At 33.8% G+C, this 21,734-nt stretch overlaps 2 protein-coding genes across 3 annotated transcripts in view; one reads left to right on the plus strand and one right to left on the minus strand.

Moving 5' to 3' along the window:
• RTN1 (reticulon 1) overlaps window positions 1-21,734 on the plus strand; it is a 349,490-nt gene that overhangs the window by 87,663 nt on the left and 240,093 nt on the right. The gene's annotated exons all lie outside the window — the stretch shown is intronic.
• Window positions 1-21,734, minus strand: part of LRRC9 (leucine rich repeat containing 9) — a 103,446-nt gene that overhangs the window by 71,100 nt on the left and 10,612 nt on the right. The window contains exons 7-11 of the mRNA XM_045566286.1: window positions 17,079-17,234; window positions 14,360-14,556; window positions 13,278-13,409; window positions 7,416-7,592; window positions 6,965-7,082 (exon numbers count right to left, since the gene is read on the minus strand). Of these exons, the coding sequence (XP_045422242.1) occupies window positions 6,965-7,082; window positions 7,416-7,592; window positions 13,278-13,409; window positions 14,360-14,556; window positions 17,079-17,234 (780 nt within the window). The remainder of the gene's footprint in view (window positions 1-6,964; window positions 7,083-7,415; window positions 7,593-13,277; window positions 13,410-14,359; window positions 14,557-17,078; window positions 17,235-21,734) is intronic.

Below are 21,734 nucleotides of genomic sequence, written 5' to 3' on the forward strand. Positions count from 1 at the left end.
ACCACAAAGAGACAATCACCATGACACATAGTCATCAGACTGGCCAAAGTTAACACAAAGGAGGAACTGCTGCAAGCTGTAAGGCAAAAACATCAGGTAACTTACAAAGGAAAACCCATCAGGTTAACTGCAGACTTCTCAACTGAGACCTTACAAACCAGAAGAGATTGGGGCCCCCTTTTCAATCTTTTCAAACAGAATAATAGCCTGCCTAGAATTTTGTATCTTGCAACACTAGGTTTCTTATATGAAAGAGAAATAAAGACTTTCTCAGACAAGCAAACACTGACGGGATCTGTCAAGACCATACCTACCCTACAGTAAGTACTCAGATCTGCATTATACATTGATCAGCACAATGGACACTCACCAGTGTAAAATTACCCAAATGCTAAAGCTCAGAGCATATGCACCATAATGATTCAAGAGGTAAAACAAAGCAATAGGGTTCTATCCAATAGGATGAACAGAAATCCACTCCCCTTATCATTTCTTTCAATAAACATGAGTGGCTTGAATTCCTCACTCAAGAGACATACGCTGGATGAATGGATAAAAATATAAGCCAAGTATCTGCCATCTCCAGGAAACACATCTAACCCACAAGGACTCATTCAGACTCAAGGTGAAGGGATGAAAAAAAATATTCTGTGCAAACGAAAATCAAAAGATAGCTGGTGTAGCCATTCTCATATCACATAACATAGACTTCAAATTGATAATAGTAAAGAAAGACAAAGACAGTAATTACACAATGGTAAAGGGAGCAACTCAACAAGACATAACAATCCTAAATATTTATGCACCTAACACAGGTGCACCCAGATTCATAAAGCAAACCCCACTATATCTAAACAAAGTGATAAATAGCAGCATCTTAATGGCCAGGGACTTCAACACCCCACTGACAGAACTAGAAAGATCCTCCAAGCAGAAAATAAACAAACACTGGACTTAAATGGGACTCTAGAACATATGGACCTTATAGAACACTCTACCTGAAAACTACTGAATATATGTTCTTCTCCTCAGCATATGGAACATTCTCTAAGATTGATCGCATCTTAGGGCACAAAATATGTCTCAAAAAATTTAAAAAAATCCAAATCATACCATGTCTCATCTCAGACTGTAGTGGAATAAAACTAGAAATCAATTCCATGAGTAAGACTCAATTCTATACAAAGTCATGGAAATTAAACAACCTACTGTTGAATGTTTATTGGTCAAGGAGGAAATTAAGAGAGAAATCAAAACATTCTTCAAACTAAATGATACAAGTAATCAAAAGGGGGTAAAAGTAATCAAAATCTGTGGGATTCAGCAAAAGCAGTCCTAAGAGGAAAATTCATAGCCTTAAATGCCTACATCAGAAAGACAGACCACAAATCAACAATATAATGAGTCGTCTCAACAAATAGAGAAGGAAGAGCAAACCAGAACCAAACCCAGCAAAAGAAAAGAAATAAGTAAGGTCAGAGCAGAATTAAATGAAATTGATAATAAAGTAATTATATAGAAGATTAATGAAATGAAAAGTTGGTTCTTTGAAAAAATAAACAAAATTGATAGACCTTTCACTAGCTTAACAAAAAGAAAAGAAAGGACCCAAATAAGCTCAATCAGAAATGAGAGAGATGTTACAACTGATAATGCAGAAATACAAAATATCTCTGAATACTATAAAAATCTCTATGCACATAAGCTTGAAAACACTGAGGAAATGGACAAATTCTTGGAAACCTACAACCTCCCAAAGCTCAATCAGGAAGAAAGAGAACTCCTGAATGGCCCAATAATGAGCAACAGAATTGAAGCAGCAATAAAAAAACCTTCCAACAAATATTCCTGGACCAGATGGTTTCACAGCTGAATTTTATCAGACCTACAAAGAAAAATTGGTACCCATACTACAGAAATTATTTCATAACATTGAGAAGTAAGGAATCCTCCCCAACTCATTCTATGAAACCAGTATCACCTTGATATCAAAGCCAGGAAAGGACATAATGACAAAAAAAAAAAAAAAAGAAAGCCACAGACCAATATCCCTTATGAATATAAATGTAAAAATTCTCAGTAAAATTCTAGCAAACTAAATTTAGCAGCACATCAAAAATATAATACACCACAACCAAGTGGGCTTTATCCCAGAGATGAAAGGATGGTTCAACAAATGTAAATCAAGAATGTGATCCACCACATAAACAGAAGCAAAAACACAGACCAGATATAGAAAAAGCATTTGACAAAATCCAGCACCCATTTATGATAAAAACTCTTAACAAAATAGGTATACATGGAACATACCTCATATAAAAGCTATATATAATGACCACAGTCCACATCATACTGAACAGGGAAAAGTTGAAAGCATTCCCACTTGGAACTGAAACTACACAAGGTTGCCCACTGTTACCTTTTAGAAGTCCTAGCCAGAGCAATCAGACAAGAGAAAGAAATCAAGGCTATCCAAATGGGGAAAGAAGAGGTCAAACTATTGCTGTGTGCTGAAGATATGATCATATATCTAGAAAACCCCAAAGATTCTGCCAAGAGCCTCCTGGAATTGATAAATAAATACAGCAAAGTCTCTGATTACAATATCAATGTATACCGATCAGTATCACTTCTATACACCAACAATAGTCAAGCTTAGAATCAAAAACTCAATACTTTTCACAATAACTACAAAGAAAATAAAATACTGAGGAATGTATTTAACCAAGGAGGTGACAGACTCTACAAGGAGAACTAAGAATCACTGAGGAGGGAATCACAGAGGATGTAAACAAATGGAAAAACATATCATGTTCATGTATCCACAGAATCAACATTGTTAAAATGTCTATACTACCCAAAATGATTTACAGATTCAGTGCAATCCCTGTTAAGATATCAACATCATTTTTCACAGGTCTAGAAAAAATAATTCTACACTTCACATGGAACCAGAAAAAGAGCCTGAATAGCCAAGACAACCATTAGCAAAAGGAACAAATCAGGAGGCATCAACGTACCAGACTTCAAGCTATACTACAAGGCTACAGTAACCAAAACAGCGTGGTATTGGCACAAAAATAGAGACAGACCAATGGATCAGAACAGAGAACTCAGATATAAAACCATCCACATATTGCCATCTGATCTTTGACAAAGCAGACAACAATATACACTGGGGAAAAGAATCCCTATTCAATAAATGGTGCTGGGAAAATTGGACAGCAATAAGTAGAAGATTGAAACAGGATCCTTTCCTGTCACCACTCATGAAAATTAATTCAAGATGGATAACAGATTTAAACCTAAGACATAAAACTGTAAAAATTCTATAAGAAAATATTGGTAAAACTCTTATAGACATCAGCCTAGGCAAAGAATTTATGAATAAGATCCCAAAGGCAATCACAGCAACAACAAAAATTAATAAATTTGACTTGATCAAATTAAAAAGTGCACAGCCAAGGAAATAATCAATAGAGTAAATAGACAACCTACATAATGGGAGAAAATATTTGCATGCTATACATCTGATACAGGGCTAATAACTAGAATCTACAAAGAACTCAAGCAAATCAGGAATTCAAAATCAAACAACCCCATTAAAAAGTGGGCAAAACACATGAATAGAAACTTCTCAAAAGAAGATAAAAGACAATAAACATATGAAAAAATGCTCAACATCTCTAATCATCAGGGAAATGCAAATCAAAACCACAATGAGGTATCACCTAACCTCAGTGAGCATGGCCTTTATCAAAAAGTCCCAAAACAATGGATGCTGGTGTGAATGCGGACAGAAAAGAACACTTATACACTGTTGGTGGGACTGCAAAGTGGTACATATCTCTATGGAAAGTAGTATGGAGATACCTCAAAGAACTAAAAATGGACCTACCATTTGATCCAGCAATCCCACTTCTGGATATTTACCCAAAGGAAAAGACATTTTATAAAAAAGATACTTGCATTCAAATGTTTATCGCAGCACAATTCACAATCGCAAAGATGTGGAAACAACCAAAGTGCCCATCAAATCATGAGTGGATTAATAAAATGTGGTATATGTATACCATGGAGTACTACTCAGCCATTAAAAATGATGAATTAATACCTTTTGTAACAACCTGGATGGAACTGGGGACCATTCTCCTAAGTGAAGTATCACAAGAATGGAAAAGCAAACACCACATGTACTCACCACTGGAACTAATTGGAGCTAATCGATTAGCACTCCTGTGCACATATGAAAGTAAAACTCAAAGGTAATCAAGCAGGTGGTGGGGGGACGAGGATGGGATCGGTGAAATCATACCTAACCGGTACAATGTACACTATCTGAGTGATTGGCACACTTATAACTTTGACTTAAACTGTACAAAAGCAATTCATGTAACCAAAACACTCGTACCCCTGTAATATTATGAAATAAAGGGAAAAAAAGAGAATATTTGGTAGGGGATGAACTCAAGCCATGTGAGCAGATTTAGTCAAGAATCTGTACTCTCCCACCCTTAATATTGAGCACTTCATCCTGAAATGACAGAAAGAGCTCTTTCCTTTTCAGCCTCGAGGTGGACTTAACCTCAGATGTGTTTTCCAGTCAAATAGTTTCTTCTTTTCTACTCCAGCCACCCCTCCACCTTACAAAGACTGCCAACCTAAGACAAACCTATCTCCTAAACTGCCTACAAAAGGGTCTTTTAAATTGGAGCCCATCTTTGAAACAATGTAGAACATAAATATTTATCTTTACTCATTGTGTGCACATCATAGCATAGAAGTCTAGTCATCTGATCTTTTACAGCTATATAGTAATGTTTCTCCCATTTCTGTTAATAGGGTCTTAACAATGAGAGTAATTGCTGGTTTGTGGATAAAGAGGGGCAGATCAGTACACTTTAACATGGTGGTATTTTCATGTTTAGAGTCAAGAAGAGGTAAAAAAGGAAACAAAGATAGGACAATCAGAAAAATAATAGGATAACGATAGCGTAATATCATGGATGCCAAAGAAGAGTTTCAGAAAGGAGGGAACAATTTAAAACAGCAAATGCTTCAGACAATAATGATAAAATATCAAAAACTTTCTATGTACCAGGCACTGGTCCAAGAACTTTTTTGGTAAATTTTATTAATATATTTTGTTTAATCTAATATATTCAAAATACTATCATATCCACATGTAATAAATATGAGAAATTATCATCTTTTTTCATTGTAAGTCTTAAAAAAAACCTGTTATTTATTTTAAAATTTTAGCACACTCAATTTGGACTAGTCACATTTTAAATGCTCAATAGTCATATGCAGGTAGTGGCTACTTTATAAGACAGAGGAGCATAGAGAGCTATTGGTAGGATTAAGGGAGACAGTTCATCTCTTTTAGGAGATGCAGGAGATGAAGCACTCAGCACAGTGTGTGATAGGTAGAAAACACACATCTTTCCCCTATCCTCCATGCCCACAATGTTTCACCATTTTCTGGACTGAAAGTGAGCACTTCACTCTGCCTTCTAAAACCCTGAATTCCTCACTTCGCTCTTCTCTTCCAGAAAGTACAATGAAGGTTTTATTACCACCACTATCCTATCAAAGCCACCAACAACTATGGCCTGAGCTGCTGCAGTAGCTCCCCCACTAGTGCCTCCATCATCTGCTCCTACTCCCTCTAATCCATTCTTCACGGAGTGGTGGAATGCTTTTTTGGTGATTTATTTTATTGTGTTAAAATGGACATATGACAAAATTTACCCTTTTAACCATTTTTAAGCATATAATTCAGTGGCATTAGGTTCATTCACATTGTTGTACAATTATTACCACTATCCATCTCCAGGACTTTTGCATTACTCCAAACTGTAACTCTATACCCTTTAAACAATAACTCCCCATCTCTCATCCCCTCCAGCCTCTGGTAACCTCTTTTCTACTTTCTGTCTCTCAATTTGCCTATTCTAGATATTTCATATACATGGAATCATATGATATTTTTCCACAGGCTTAATTCACTAGCATAATATTTTTAAGGTTCTCCTATGTTGTAGCATGTTTTAGAATTTCATTTTTATGGCTAATATTCCATTGTATGTTTACCATGTATTTTATTTATTCATTCATCTGTTGATGCATATTTGTGTCATTTCTACTTTTTTTGGCTATTTGAATAGTGATGCTATGAACACTGGTGTACAAATATCCAAGAACTTTTTAATGTATTATCTTACTAAGTCCTAATAACAACTCTGCAAAATAGATATTATTTTTATCTTCATTTTACCAATAGGAAGAAAGAGACATAGAGAGGTGAAATTACATAGCTGGTGAGTAGTGAAGCCAGGATTTAAATATAGCAATGTCATCATTTTATGTGTGCCATGATGTGAAAAGGGTTGGGAAGAACTGCTGTATACCAGGGTGCTACAGCTGCCTCATCAAGAGGGTAGAAGTCTGAGAAAAGCTGGTTGGATATTTTGGAGCTCAGGTAAATGATAAAGCAGCATCAGCAGCAAGGTAGAGGCAGTGAAGCAGAGAATAAAGAAATGGTGACAGAAAAAGGAAAGAGAAAACAGGATGATAGCTAGAAAGTACAGCAGAATTACTATACTGGATTTTTTCAAGGTGGAAAAGACTCTGGAGAGTTTACAATAGATTAAAGATTTATAACAGCCTTTGAGCCAATTACAGAAGCAGATTTTAAAATCATCAACAAAGGTATCACAACATAAAAATAATATGCCTAGAAGAATTAAGTAGAGTCAGGCAGAAAAAGTAATTAATGGATTTACTCTGGTATAATCCAAAGAGGAAAGATGCTATACTTTCTATAATAACACTAAACTTTTTATGAAACAGCAGAAGTTTGCTATAAATATGAATAAAAGGATTGAAAATCATGCTTAACCAGTAGCAGAGCTCTACTTGTTAGGAAGAAAGCATTATTCTAAATGACATTTTACTCTACCTTGCTTGTTTCACTCTCTTTGAAACCTTTTTCAAGTATGTGTAGCAGATGCTTTTTCTTCACTGTAACTTCAGGATCAAAAACATAAAAAAGGCATTCTAGCATCTTTCGATAGCTCCTTAAGAATAATTGAAACAGAAAAAGTTTGAGAATTTATTTCACAAAAGCTTAGCCATAGATAAGATAACCATATGTCTTGCCAGGGATACTTCCCATGTGCATCCAATATTCCAGCATCATTATTAATAGCTAACTCCCTGACTTTGTTCTCAAAAAGAGGCCCGGTGTGGATAAATTATGAAGTCATCCTAGCCATGTGAGATGAATAAAAAGGATACATTTACTAACAAGGTATATTTTCAATACTGTAAACTTTTAAAACAGAAAGACTGTTTTACAAAATAAAGCCAAATTTTTATAAAATTGTTCCTTAGGGAATTCAGATTCTTACTCTGGATCATGCATGTCTTCATTGTCCAAAAACTTTTGAAATTTCTCTTCAAATTTTAGTCTCAGAATACGGTTGTTAACTTTAATGACACGTTTTACTTTTACTCCTGTAATACCATATGTTCTGAAGTCCCATGTACAAAAACGTGACAGAATTAATTCATAGCAGGAATTAAACCTATGTGGGAATACATAAAATACACAAAGAAAGTAACAGATTTTACTTAAAATGTTCAAGAACACAAAATTACATATGATAAAAGTTATAGCTCATATTTTGTGTCTTTTGCTAAAGATACATACAGTAATCATATAGTAGCGCATACTTATTCAATCAATAAAAGAAATGCTAAATTTTGAAATATTATAAAAACAATAACTTCTTTATCAATTTTTTGTATATACTTGTTCTGCCTAAAAGATACGTTGGTTGAGCAATCTTCCCTTTTTGAAACACTTTGTTTTTCCCAGCTTCAGTGAAACTACATATTCATGGATTTCCTATGATTGGCTGCTCCTTCCTAGTTTTCTTTGCTGGTTCTTCTCAGACAGACTTCTAAATGTTGGATTGTCTCAGGGATCAGCCTTTGGCCTTCCCCTTGCTTCCATGAACACTCTCTCTAAGTGATTTCCTTTGGTTCTTTGTCTTTATATATATGTTGATAACCTACATTTTATTTCTAGCCTTGATCTCCACCCATTTTAGCTGGTTATGTCCAGAGTTGAATATCCAACTACCAACTTGACATATCCACTTGCATATTAAATAGGCCTCTCATACCTAACTTATCTAACACCCGCCTGGAAACCTGATCCTCCTGACTGAATGTTCTCCATCTCAGTATAGGGCATCACCAGCTAACTGGTAGCTTAAGTTAAAACGGCAAGGATAACACTCTCCTCTCTTCCTCCCCAGTATCTAATTCTTTAGCAAGTCTGTTTGGCTCTACATCTAAAATACTTCCTGAATATGACTATGTTTCATCATCACCGCTGTTACCAAACAGCTCCAAATCACCATTATCTCTCAGTTAGAGTATTTCAATAATTTCCTAAGTGGGAATTTAGGCATGAAAGAGGGAGTGTCTCTGCTCTCATGAAGCCTATATTCCAAGAGGGGCGGAGGGGTGGGGTAGACAGAAAATAAACAAGCCATAAATAAAATAACTTCTTAAACTGATAATGGCTTTGAAGAACAAGAGGCTTGAGGTAAGGAATACAGAAGGGACTTACTTAAGGTCTTGGGGAAGAACTTTCAGAGACGATATTTGATCTGAGAACTTAAGGAGGAGGGGCCAGCTATGCGAAGATGAGAAAAAGTTGTGAAGTGCTTGTTTGCTCTCTGCTGCCCTCACCTGGCCATGCTCATAAAACTAAGGTCCTGTCTAAAAGTAGCACAGAATCTAGATTAAGATGAGATTGAAAAATGGATCATTTTGAGAAGTAAGTGATCCTATGTGGCATACATTTGCCTTGGATGACATGTCTAGGTCCTCACCTACATTATCAACTAGGACCTGAACATGGATGTGAGCTAAGATCACAGAGGTAAGCCTCCTGATGGGTGGTCAGTTTCTCCCTGAGCCTCATAAATCTGAGTTTCTAACCTAGAGCATCTGCCTTTCTCACTAGCAAATACTTAATCAGTACAACCAGGAGCTTGCCAGTTACTTCTCCCTTAGAGTTGAAAAGAGAGCTCCCCAAACCAAACTAATCCCAGAGGAGTTCACAGTCTGGTAGAGGAGCCAGATATGAACAGGGTTGCAATCAGCATTCTGCCTGCGAACCAGTTCAGAGGTCTCATAAAACAGCCACATTATCATCTGGGGGTGGGAAATCTGCTGCTCTTCCTAGGGAGGGACCATTTGCTTGGCCTAAATCTGTCAAGTCTTCCCTAAATAAACTCCCTGGAAGCACTGAACCTATCATTATTGCACTTCCTGTACTTTGGTAGAAACTAATGCTGTAGACATTTTAGATAACATTTTTGTTATACAGTGGACATCTAGGTAGGGCTCAAGGGTTCTCAAGAATTGGTGGAAGGGATGAACAGACAATACCTAGCTTCTACTCTGGTACCCCAGGAATGCAGGAAGCAGGAATGGGCACAGGAAACTTCATGAAGTATGACCCTTTCATAGAGCTTTTGTTTGCCTGGGAATTCAACAGCTGAGCAATGATGGAGTGAGGGTGAGGGATGCAAAGACTTTTGGAGTGAAGGAAGCCAAACAAACAAAACCACTTATGTGGTGAAGTACTGGGTATGCTCCAAGGCACACAGTTCAGCTGACTCGAAAAGATCTGGAAAGGAGTTATAGTTTAGAGACCATAGGGTGGAAATGCTGAATCCTCCACTACAGGTGAAGAGTTAGAATGTAATTTGGAAGGTAACAGATAGCTACAAAGGCTTTTGTTTTGTTTTTAACAGAGTGCTTTCTGTGTAGGAAGCATGTCAACAGGGATCATATGAAAGACCATTCAGGAATCTTTACTGATTGATTAACAAATGCTGAGTACCTACCTACTACATGCAGGCACTGCATTAGGTGTTGTAGCAATAGTCTGGGTCGGAGGTTATAAAGACCTGTGTGCAGGTGATTTTGGTCACATTGGTTTCAGGAGAGAATGAATGAAAGAGACAGTATGGAGGAGAACCTGTGGGTCTTGGCGCCTGACTGGATGTGGAGATTGAGGGAGAGAATTTTACAGCTGAGGTTCAGATGTATGAAATAGTTGTTTCAAGATTCTTCAGAGAGTTTGAACCTAGGTCTTCTGTCTCTAACTTCTTTATATATTCTATTACTTCACAGCTGACTCCCTTTTGAATGTATTGAATTTGCCTTGCCGGTTGGACATCCAGATAGAAATGTCTAATAGACAGGAGTTCAGGGCTGGAGTCTAGGAGAGAGGTTGTAGCTATAAGTAATTTATGAAAATACAGGAGTAGAAGAGACTGGCAAGGGAAGGCATAAAAAGAAAATACAAAATGTCTGAGTATGAAAAACAAGAGAGATGATGGAGTTATAAGGAAGAAATGGTTAACAGTGTCAAATACTTTAGTGGTCAGGAGAATTAGAGCCTCTCATTTCAGTGGGTACCCTCACTCATTCAGTGGGACCTGAGTGTATGAGCAACCACAATGATTTACATCATTGACTAAGATATTCATTACACAGAAAGATACCCACAAACTTTTGTTAATATGCAAAAGATATGTTCATTTAGCAAATATAGAATGCATGTGTTTTTAAATGGTTGGAGCTTAATCTTACCTATTAAAATGCACTTCATAATCCTAGTTAAGGGTTTAATAAATTCTATTACTTGACTTACTGACTTAAGCTGATATTTTATCAGTATAAATCAAAAAGTTTCTGCTGCTATAGCTCCTTAAAATAGTAACACATGAAATCTTTATATATAGTTAGTTTAATTACTGAAAGTTATTATATACACAAAAATGAAACAGTTGAGTATCTATAAAGTGATATGGAAGCTTCAATTAGTAATTATCTACTGGGCTAGGAATCCAGACCTGTGCTATGACTTATAAGGCACATGAAACATCATATCTGTCCCCAAGTAATGTATAAAATCACTTATATATTGTTTTGTGGCACTTTAAAGTTATATTTTTAATTATAAGTACATTGTATCCATAACCAGGTAGAAAGCTGAGTTCTCAAGCACAAGGACAGCATTTTTTATGCTTTAGAGTCCCTACTTGATAAATGTTTTCTGATGTCAATGTGTAACTCTATTGGCAATATATAGGTAAATAATATGAATCTATAATGATAAAGCTATAGTGTCAATGATCTACTCAACTAGCAAGTCTTTGTAAAATAAGGACTTTTTTAAAACTGGAAAATATAATAATTTTATTTCATAAAAGAAATGAAACTAAGAAATATTGAATGATATACAATTAGAAATCTGCAATGGTTTTTTTTGTTAAAGAAGTAGAAAACATTTCTATTTGAGTTCTACCTCTACTCAAGTATGATACTTTTTATTTAAATACTAAATCCTTAGCCTTAAAAATATTAATAAAAGAGAAGTCAATGTTTAAATAAAACTACTAGACATGTAGTACATACCAAGGCAAAACAATTTAGTAGTTATTTCTTAACATACATAAAAGATCAGAGCTACTCAGAGGTAAGGTAGCCAAGTTTGCAGTAAAAAGATGTCTTTTAAATTCTGCCAACATATATTTGATCTTCTTTTTAAAATGGATCAAGGTTATTCTTATTAAAGCTAAGTAAACAATGATTAATGCTTATCAAAATCCCTCAAAGCTATTTAATTTACTATCAGGCTGACATAGTTATCTAAATGGCTTTTTAGTAATTTTGTTTTACACTTTTTTATCAGGCTGACATAGGTATCTAAATGGCTTTTTAGTCATTTTGTTTTATTTTTTTTTCACTTACCTGCTTGTTTTGTAAAGACTTTACTTTGCAATAGGTTAAAGGGAAACAGAAATAATAAGCAATTATGTTCAGGTTGAGTGAATATAAATAAAAAATTGAAAAATTATTTGTGCACCCTGCAAAGAGACACCATTCAGTTTTTGCACTTGAAAAATCAAGGCCTTTGTTGTTTTACATGAGAGCTGGGATGAACACCTTTTATATTTTTGTACATAAAAATCAGGTATTATAGTTAAGCAAACAGCAAACTGCTGGGCAAATGGTGTATGTACTTAAAAGAAAGTATTTTAAAAGGTCTCTTTTTCCCTTGGGAAGAGCTCACACTTTTCCACCAGAGAATCCCTAAGACCCTTGAGAAGCTTTTATTCACAGAGTAAAAAGCCATGTTTAATAGAAATCAGGGGGCTTGGTTTAAAGTAACCCATAACGATCACACTTTTTTTCTAAAAAGCTAATGCATATTTTGCATTCCATTCCATAAAAGTCAGTATTTGTTTTGACACCGACTTCAAGTTAAATCATGCTTCAGGGTGATGTGCCAAGTCCATTCTATAGTTTCACATGCCTCCTAGCGTATCTCCACACACCCAGGTTCACATTACGGTTCTAGGGCACTCTTTGGCTATTTCACAGGCTTCTCAATTAAAAAGAAAATGACTCCAGAAATATAAAAAGTTATAACTAATAATATCGCTCTTCAAGGCTTTCTTTTTTCTTTTTTTTTTTTTAAAGGTCATTTCTAACTAATTGTGTCCTCTAGTTTAAGCAACACAGTGACTTCCTTGTTTCAACAAGTAGGCCTTGGTTCTAAAGCATGGATACCTGCTTTTTGTTCCTGGTGGCTTTCTCCATTTTTGTCTATATGGACTTTTGACCTGAAATCCTAGTTTAAGCATATACCCTATTCTAACTTGTAGTGTTCAAGTATACCCTGACTGAAGCTAACTCTAAACAACACGCCATGGACCCACAGATTTGTTGATATCCTCCTCCCATGTTGGCAACCTGCTGTCACCAATCCTACTTTGGCATCCCTGCTCTGTTCCACCTTCTCAACCAATATTCATAATCCAGGTCTATATCCAGTCCAGAAACAAATAGTATAAACATACGTAAAAATTAATAATTGACTATAAATTATTTTTTTCTAAGTTATATTCTGTTCTTGGGCTAAGGAAAATTGAGCAAAGAACAATGATATAACATTAGGATGTCTTCAAAGTTGGCTCACAACAATGGTATAAACAGGGAAATGTATAGGTGACAAAATTGGCAGGTAAGTGCCAATTTTCAATAGATGAATATTCTGCATGAGAAATGTTTTACAAATAGGACATTTTTAGGTTTTATAAGTTGATATTCTGGTTGATGATCCTGAGTACTTAAAATTATTTATAAAGCTATACCTAAATTTCAAACAGATTTACCAGTCGTCAGATCGAGTGCCTTCTTCAAAATGGATATTCCCCACAGTCTCCAACTCAATTAACAAAAATGGGATCAATAAGCCATGAGTTTTCTTCTTTTGCTTTACTTCAAAGTGATAAATTGCTTCAATTCTATAGAAGAAAAAAATAAATATAGTTATTAGATCTAAAATCACAAAAAAAATAAAATAAAATCACAACATTAAAATTCATGATAGATTTTTTTTAACTGATATTAAAATACAAGGCTTCCTTTCAATGGATAAAGAAAGCTTGGTGTTGACAGTGAAACCAAGGAAAAGACATTCTGTTTTTGGCAACTAAAATCACCTCTAATTTTGTTAATCTGAAAATATATAAAAGTTAGAAGACTATCCTGGCTCTAGCATTTATGGCATTCATATCTTAGACAAGTCACTTAACCTTTTTATGCCTGAATTTTCTCAGTAAAATGGCAACACTATTAGTCCTTATGCCTTAAAAGGCTGTTTCGAGGATTATATGCAAAATATATGTAAAACTCTTAGCAAAGATTTTAGTACAGAGTAAAACCCCAATAAATGTTACTATTATTATTGTTAGTATTATTATTACAGGGCAAACTAACTTATCCACTTAGTGCTTTAGGAAATAAAAAAAAATCATAGTCCTTACTAAGCCTTCGTGTTTCATATTTCTAGTTGATAACTGAACCTGAACTTGTTTCTACATGATTTCAGACAACTGTGTATGTGCTCTGCCAGGTCTCATGTATCTGGTGAGTTTCTACACCAGTAGCAGCTCTATTTTTTTTTTTTTTTAATTTTCAGACACTAGAGCAGTGATGTGGCACAAAGCCACGCAGAGGAAGCTCACTGTTTCTAATTAAGAACTGCCTCTGCAAAAAACTGTATGCCAGCTTTGAACCAAGGATGCCTCTATGTACTAGGAACTGGAACTAGGAACACGTTTCATGCTTTATTTACTTCATACTATAGTTCTTTCCACCACTGCAGAAGGGAACTGAGCTCAATCTACAGCCCCGAACAATCTTATTTTCTCATGTTTCAAATCTGAACAACTAGACAATTCATTAAACATACTCATCTAGTTTTTTGTTCCAGAATGCTACCCTTTCATTCAAGGCATTTAGTTTGGTCACTATCTTCTGTTGAAGACTTGGTTCTTCTGTGATAGTTTCATAATTCGTTGATCTTTCAAGCTCAGTTACTTTATTGTTACTGGATCTAGCACCGTGCCCTTTGCCAGATCCCTTTAGTTCAGCCAGTTCCCATTCCAACTGTTGAAAACAACATACCAGAAAGCAAAATAAAACATGGTAAGGGTAAAACCTGAATTGAGATATTAAATTTTTAGTGGATTTAGTGGCTAAATAATTAATTGAAACTAACAGAGTAGAAATCTATATAATACGTAGGCCAAACTTCACAAAAGCGTGCCAAATGTGATTTCAACTTTAGTGCAATCTCAGTCAGCCAATTTCTCTTGACCAAGTGACAACCTTAAATACTTCAAACATGGCAGTGTCTCAATTGAAAATAAGCAAAGAACTAGATTTTTAAATATTATTGATGCTTCTATTAAAGTCATTAAAATAAAAATAAATGCTGTATTTGGTATAAAAATGTTTAAACTTCAAATAATGTAATTGTTCACATGACTACTTTTTAATTTTTCACTATTTTTTCCATTACTTTGGTGTTCTACAAAAAAAATTAATCATAAAAAATACACAAAAGCACGTATATAAGGGAGTATATTTTTCCTTTTGCCTTAGTCTCTTACTTGGCTCAGCACAGCACCAGTCTTTAAGATTTTGGTATTTTGGGTTTTTTTGTTCATAATGGACTTTTTTGCATTAACTTGGATATTTTAAAATAGTGCATTCAGTATTATTTATCTTGATTACTGAGGTTTTGTACACTCCCTTAAATTGTGGGCCCCAGGCAAGAGCCTCTCTTGCCTCATTCTAATCCCAGCCCTATAAGATTTTAAGATAAATTGTACTGTACAAGAAGTGTACATAAATAGAAATTTACTAATTATCTGTACTTCTTCTCTATAATAGCTATATCCAGCTGTTAAAAATCAAATTAAACATATTTATAAAAATGTCTACAGTCTTATACATCTATAACTGTTACTTTTCACATTTGCAGATTTTATTTAATACATGCATTTGCATATGAAAATGGCAGATATAAAATGATTCCCAAATACAGGTCTCTTGTGATTTTTATTCAAATAAATAATTTAAATTTTGTCAATGTTTTAAGAATATCTTTCTGATTATAATAATTACAACCTGTTCATTTTAGAAAAAGCATCAAACATATTTTAAAGTCTTTGTTTTTCATGGCTACATACTATTCTAGCTTAAGAATGAATAACTTCTCTTGCTGAACATTTAGGTAGTTTATGATTTTTTTGTTGTTATTAATAGTGTGGTGATAAATATCATTATCTATAAATCTTTACAATAGAGGACAAGTAGATTTACTGCATCAAAGGCCATGAGCATTTTTAGGCTGTTAATATATATGACGAAAGTTACACTCCCACCAGTGGTGTATAGTGTGTCACATCCATCTCCACTAGCCTGAGTACTATCATGTGTTATGCTTTGACAGTTTTATAGGTGAAAATGGTTTCTTAATTAACATTTAGAAATTAATAATCAGATTCAGCTCTTCTTTCAAATGTTTATTAGTCATTTTTTATTTCTACTTTTGTAAAATTCTAGTTTATATACTTTTCTCAATTTCTATTTGGATATGTACTTTTTATCTTGTTTTACTTATAAGTACTTTTATACTAAGGACATCAACTCTTTGTCTATCATGTTTGTTGAAGACAATTTTTTCAGATTGTCATTTATTGTTTACTTTTTATTAACGATGCTTCTTAGTACAAAAGCATTGTTTTTTTTTTTCTTGCAATCAAATCTACATTTTGTGCCTTTGCAATTTCCAGTATTTATTCTATTTGGCAGGCCAAGATCAGTTAAATATATCCATCTATATATTTATTCTTCAATTTTTTCATGTTTTCATTTTTACATTTAATTCTTTTTCCCCCCACTAGTATTTGCATTTAGTAAAGTGTAAACTAAGGATCCAACTCCCTATTCCAAATATTTGGATTATTTTTCTAACACCATTTATTGAATAATCCATTATTTCCTCATCCTTTAAAAAAATACAGTTATATCTATATAAGGTTCTGTTTTGAGGTAAATAAGTCTTAATTTTTCAGGGTCTACTTTTAATAAAGGAAATCTAATTTATTCTAAATAAAAAGCACACAAAATATACTATTAAACTGTAGCTTGATTTAAAGCTCCCACCTTGTTGTTTACCTTAATAGTATTAGTAAAGGGACATTTTAGCACTTTAAACAAGAAAATGAATTTTGAGCACAACCTGCTGGTGGTCTAATAAAAATGCAGCTGAAATAAGTCTAACAGATCTCTGTAACTCTCAGAATCATACTGAACTACACAGCTTTAAAAAAAATTTCATAATTAAATAAGCCTATAACCTTTTTTGAATTGCAGATTTCTCAGCATAATTCAATAAGCCCATACCTATTTGAATTGCAGATTTCCAATTGCTGCACTTCAAGAATACAGCTTAGTTAAGTACCTGAAATAAAAACATTTTGGGGGCAAACAACTTGAAATTCAGTATTAATTAAAAAAAAATATATATATATATATGTAATTTAGAAGATATCGCTTGCTATCTTATCTGGCAGTTTTCTTAAGATGTGGCCACTGGAATTTTACATAATAAATCTTACACTTTTTTTCGCAAAGCTGAATAATTTTATTCGTTCTTCTGGCAACTTTCGTAATTTGCATTTGCGATCATTCAGTCTTTCAAGGTCTTCATTGAGATGTCTTTGAACAGTTTTTATACGCATATTGTAATACATTATTTTTTTCATTGCTGTGGTCTAAAAGTAAGAAAAAACCCAGAAGATTAGCTAAAACAAATTATAGGTAATTACTAGTGGTATTATATGAGTACAGCATGTTATATAAAACAATTTGAAAGTTTTGCATGCTCAGTTACTAATAACAACAATAGCTGGAGTGACAATGGCTTCATAGAGTTCTATATTTAAATTTAGTAGGAAAAATATAAAATTCCAAAGATTTTTCTCTGTGGATAATATTTAAGTGGGAGGCATATTTACATTTATTTTCAGGATGATAATATAAAGAGATAGAATTTAATTTATAAAATAGTACCATTTAGCTAATGAGGCAGTACAACTCAAGCAAATATGTAATACATTATTCCTGTTTGATTAACTCAGGGAAAAAATAAAGAAATTAAAAAGAATTAAAAACAAATGTAACATTACTCAATTCATTTTTAAAAGCATGGCTAAGAATTATGATTTAATTTTTTTGAAATCTACAGAAGAATGTTCTAAATGAACTGGTTTTAGACTGAGCAAATTACTAAATTGTCAATCTAATCCAATTATCTTGAATTAATTAATGCCAATGGGTCATCCAGTTATTAAGAAGTTTGTCATGATAAAATAATTAAATCCATCTTTAAGAAATATACCACATAAATGGTCCTTAAGAGTTACATTAGTCACAAAGAACTAGCTGAGGAGAACATAAAAAAATTAGGTATATCATACAAATGTGACCTAGTCTTAACTGTTTACCTGAAATAATAAAGTCATTTCATTTTATCAGGAAATCTGCACCTAAATAAGCTAGAAGACTTAGACATGAATTTTCTATAGCTGCAGCCCCTTTTTATATGATTTATTTAGTACAGAGTAGATAATCAAGATCCCAGACAGAGTACTTTGGCATAAAAAACAGAATAGAAATAAATATATGGTCCGATGAACAGGCCAAAAGAAATCTCTTTCCCCATGAATATTATGAAGTTCTGAAACTGAAATCACTAAATTCCTCTGCCAAAGATAAGGCATTCAAAACATAGAACAGTTAAGAAAAAATTTGTTTTAGGATGATAAACTGATTAAAAATCTCCAATAATGAACAGCTTAACTTCTGAGGTGCAATTAAGTTACAAGAAAAAACTGTAACTTAAGAAATGGCAAATGGTGTTTCTTGATTTTTTGCGTATTTGGAGAAAAATGGAAAATTCAGTACAAAAGTCTTTGAGTCAGTGACAGCTTAAAAAAATCTCTAATGACTTCTTAAATATAAAACAAGAGGAAATCCATATGCAGAAGAATGAAACTAGATTACTATCTTATATCATATTTGAAAAAAAAAACCTCAAAATGGATTAAAGACTTAAACCTAAGACCTGAAACTATGAAACTACTGGAAGAAAATGGAGGGGAAATGCTTTAGGACATTGAGGCAAAGATTGTATGGCTAAGGCTTCAAAAGCAGAGACAACAAAACCAAAAACAGACAAATGGTACTATATTAAACTGAAAAGCTTCTGCATAGCACAGGAAACAATCAACAGTGTGAAGAGACAACCTGTAGAATGGGAGAAAATATCTGCAAGCTATTGATTCAATAAGGGATTAATATCCAGAATATATAAGGAACTCGACGACAAAAAAAACCAAATAATTCAATTGCCATGGTTTGGATATGGTTTGTTTGTCCCCTTCCAAACTTCATGATCCCCAGTGTTGGGGCATAATGGGAGGTGTTTTGGTCATGACAATGGATCCTTCATGAATAGATTAATGCTCTCTCTCAGGGGTGAATGAGTTCTCCCTCTACCAGTTCCTACAAGAGTTGGTTATTAAAAAGAGCCTGGTACCTCCCCCCCCTTACTTCCTTTCTCATCATGTGATGTCTGCACACACCATCTCCCCTTTGCCTTCTGCCATGAGTGGAAGCAGCCTAAAGCCTTCCTCAAATGCAGATGCCCAATCTTGAACTTTCCAGCCATCAGAATTGTGAGCCAAATAAACCTTTTAAAAAAATTTATTAATTACCCAGCTTCAGGTATTTCTTCATAGTAACACAAAACAGACTAAGAAAGATTTGCAAAGTATTCATTTGATAAGGGACTTATATCCAGAATATACAAGGAACTCAAACAGCTCAACAGCAAAAAAACTAAATAATCCAATTTAAAAATGGGCAAAGAAACTGAATAGACATTTCTTCAAAGGTGACATACAAATGGCCAACAAACATATGAAAAAATGCTCAACATCATTAATCATTAGGGAAATGCAAATCAAAACCACAATGAGATATCATCTCATCCCAGTTTCAATGGCTAATATCAGAAAGACAAAACGTAACAAATGCTGGAGGCAAAGGGAACTCTTTGGTGGGAATGAAAATTAGTACGGCCATCATGGAGGTTTCTCAAAAAACTGAAAATATAGTTACTATACAATTCAGTATCCCACTACTAGGTATTTATCCAAAGGAAAACAAATCAGTATATCAAAGGGATACCAGTACCCCCATGTTTATTGCAGCATTATTCACAATAGCTAAGATATGGAATCAACCTAAATGTCCATCAGCAGATGAATAAATAAAGAAAATGTGGTATATATACACAATGGAATACTATTCAGCTTTATAAAAGAATGAAATCCTATCAGTCACAGTAACATGGATGAGCCAGAGGGACATTATGTTAAGCAAAATAAGTCAGGCACAGAAAGATACATACTGCATGTTCTCACTCATATGTGGCAGCTAAAGAAAATTTTGAGCTCATGAAAGTAGAGTAGAATTGAGAATTGTGGGTATTAGAGGCTGGGAAGAAGAAGGGAGGGAAGGATAGGGAAAGGTTGCTTAATAGGTACAAAATTATAGCTAGATAGAAGGAATAAATTCTGGTGTTCTGCAGTACCATAGGGTGAACACAGTAATGATTTATTGTATTTTTCAAAAAACTAGAAGAGAGGATTTTGAATGTTCACAACGCAAAGGAACGATATGCTAATTACCCTGATTTGATCATTATATATTATATATGAGTATTTAAATATCATTGTGCATCCCATAAATATGTAGAATTATTACATGTAAACTAAAGATAAAAGGGAAAACAGCAAGAGAACATGGGGTGGAGGTACTTATTTTGTAAGATAATATGCAAGATGCCAAGTTAAATTTGAATTTCATATAAGCAACAAATAATGTTTTAATATCATACTTACTAAACTTATTTAATTATACAAAATTATACTAAAATATTCTAAGATAAAAAGTACTACTTTTTTACTTTGTTTTAAATTTTTTAATAAGCAGTATATTCAAATATTTCAAAAACCAAAAAATTAAAAGATATACATTGAAACGTCTACTTCCCACATGTGTTGTCCATTTTCCCAGTTGCCCCATCTTCCATAGATAACCACTGATTTTAGTTTCTAGTGTTTCCTTCCATACTTTCTTCATTTTTCTATTTTATTAAGACTATACCTATATTTTCATATAGGAACATAAATTGTGGTATTTTACTATTCCTAAACTTTTCCAAAATTAGAGTCAGGAACAGGAAGCAAACAAGTAACAATCAGGAAGCATTTTTGGTTCTTGTTGTTTGAGAATATATACTAAAATTATGGAAAAGGAGGGAAGACTTGTGTAAACCATAAATATAGAAGCAAAAAAGCTTTGTAGGCTGACTATATGCAATTTACTTTTTGTGTATGGACTTTTATGAATTAATGTCAAAGCAATTTTCAAGGACTTTGGTAGAATTACTTGCCTGTTAAAACAGAAAAGTTTTTTAGAAATTGGACTACTTATGATTCAGTTGCAGGTTTGTATTAAGGCAAAATTTGATCCCTGTGCTTCTTTGATAGCCAAAAAAGAATGAAAAGTCATAAACATGTTCAACTATAGTTTCATAGTGATTATTTTTGTTGTACGTAACAATTAAAATGGGTTTTTATGCACAGCAACTCATTGGATCCCCACAGCAACCCTGTGGTAAAGGGTAGATAGTATTTTCAACATCATCATTTTAATAGTAAACTGAAACTCAGCAAGGTGAAGGCTCTTGCCAAAGTGACAAGTAGAAAGAATTGAAGTCTTCTGATTTGAAACCCCATGTTCTTCTCTCTGTTTCAATCTGATTTCTCGATGGTCTTCCTGGTAGGTTCTGACTTTACTTGCCACTTGTAGTTTACACAAACTACTTCACAGTCATGGGTGAAAATTTGAAGAATCAATAGCACTCTGTTGAAGAATTTATCACAGAGAGTTGCCACGACTTGTCTTGTTATGACTAGTAATGAAGAAAGCATTTTAGAAATCTATATCAATCCATAAATTAAAAATACTTTGAATTGGAAAAATCATTTTGGTCTGAATCAAAAGTTGAACTGAATTATCTATCCTATTTGTATCTTAAAATGTAAAGGAACAATAAATATTTTACAGTGGGAAAACTGAAATATAGTGACATAATTTAAGAGGTCAGGAACTGTGTAACAATTCCTTATTTTGTTCTTTAA

This window comes from Lemur catta, chromosome 1 (genome assembly GCF_020740605.2).
Source record: "Lemur catta isolate mLemCat1 chromosome 1, mLemCat1.pri, whole genome shotgun sequence".
Taxonomy (NCBI): Eukaryota; Metazoa; Chordata; class Mammalia; order Primates; family Lemuridae; genus Lemur; species Lemur catta.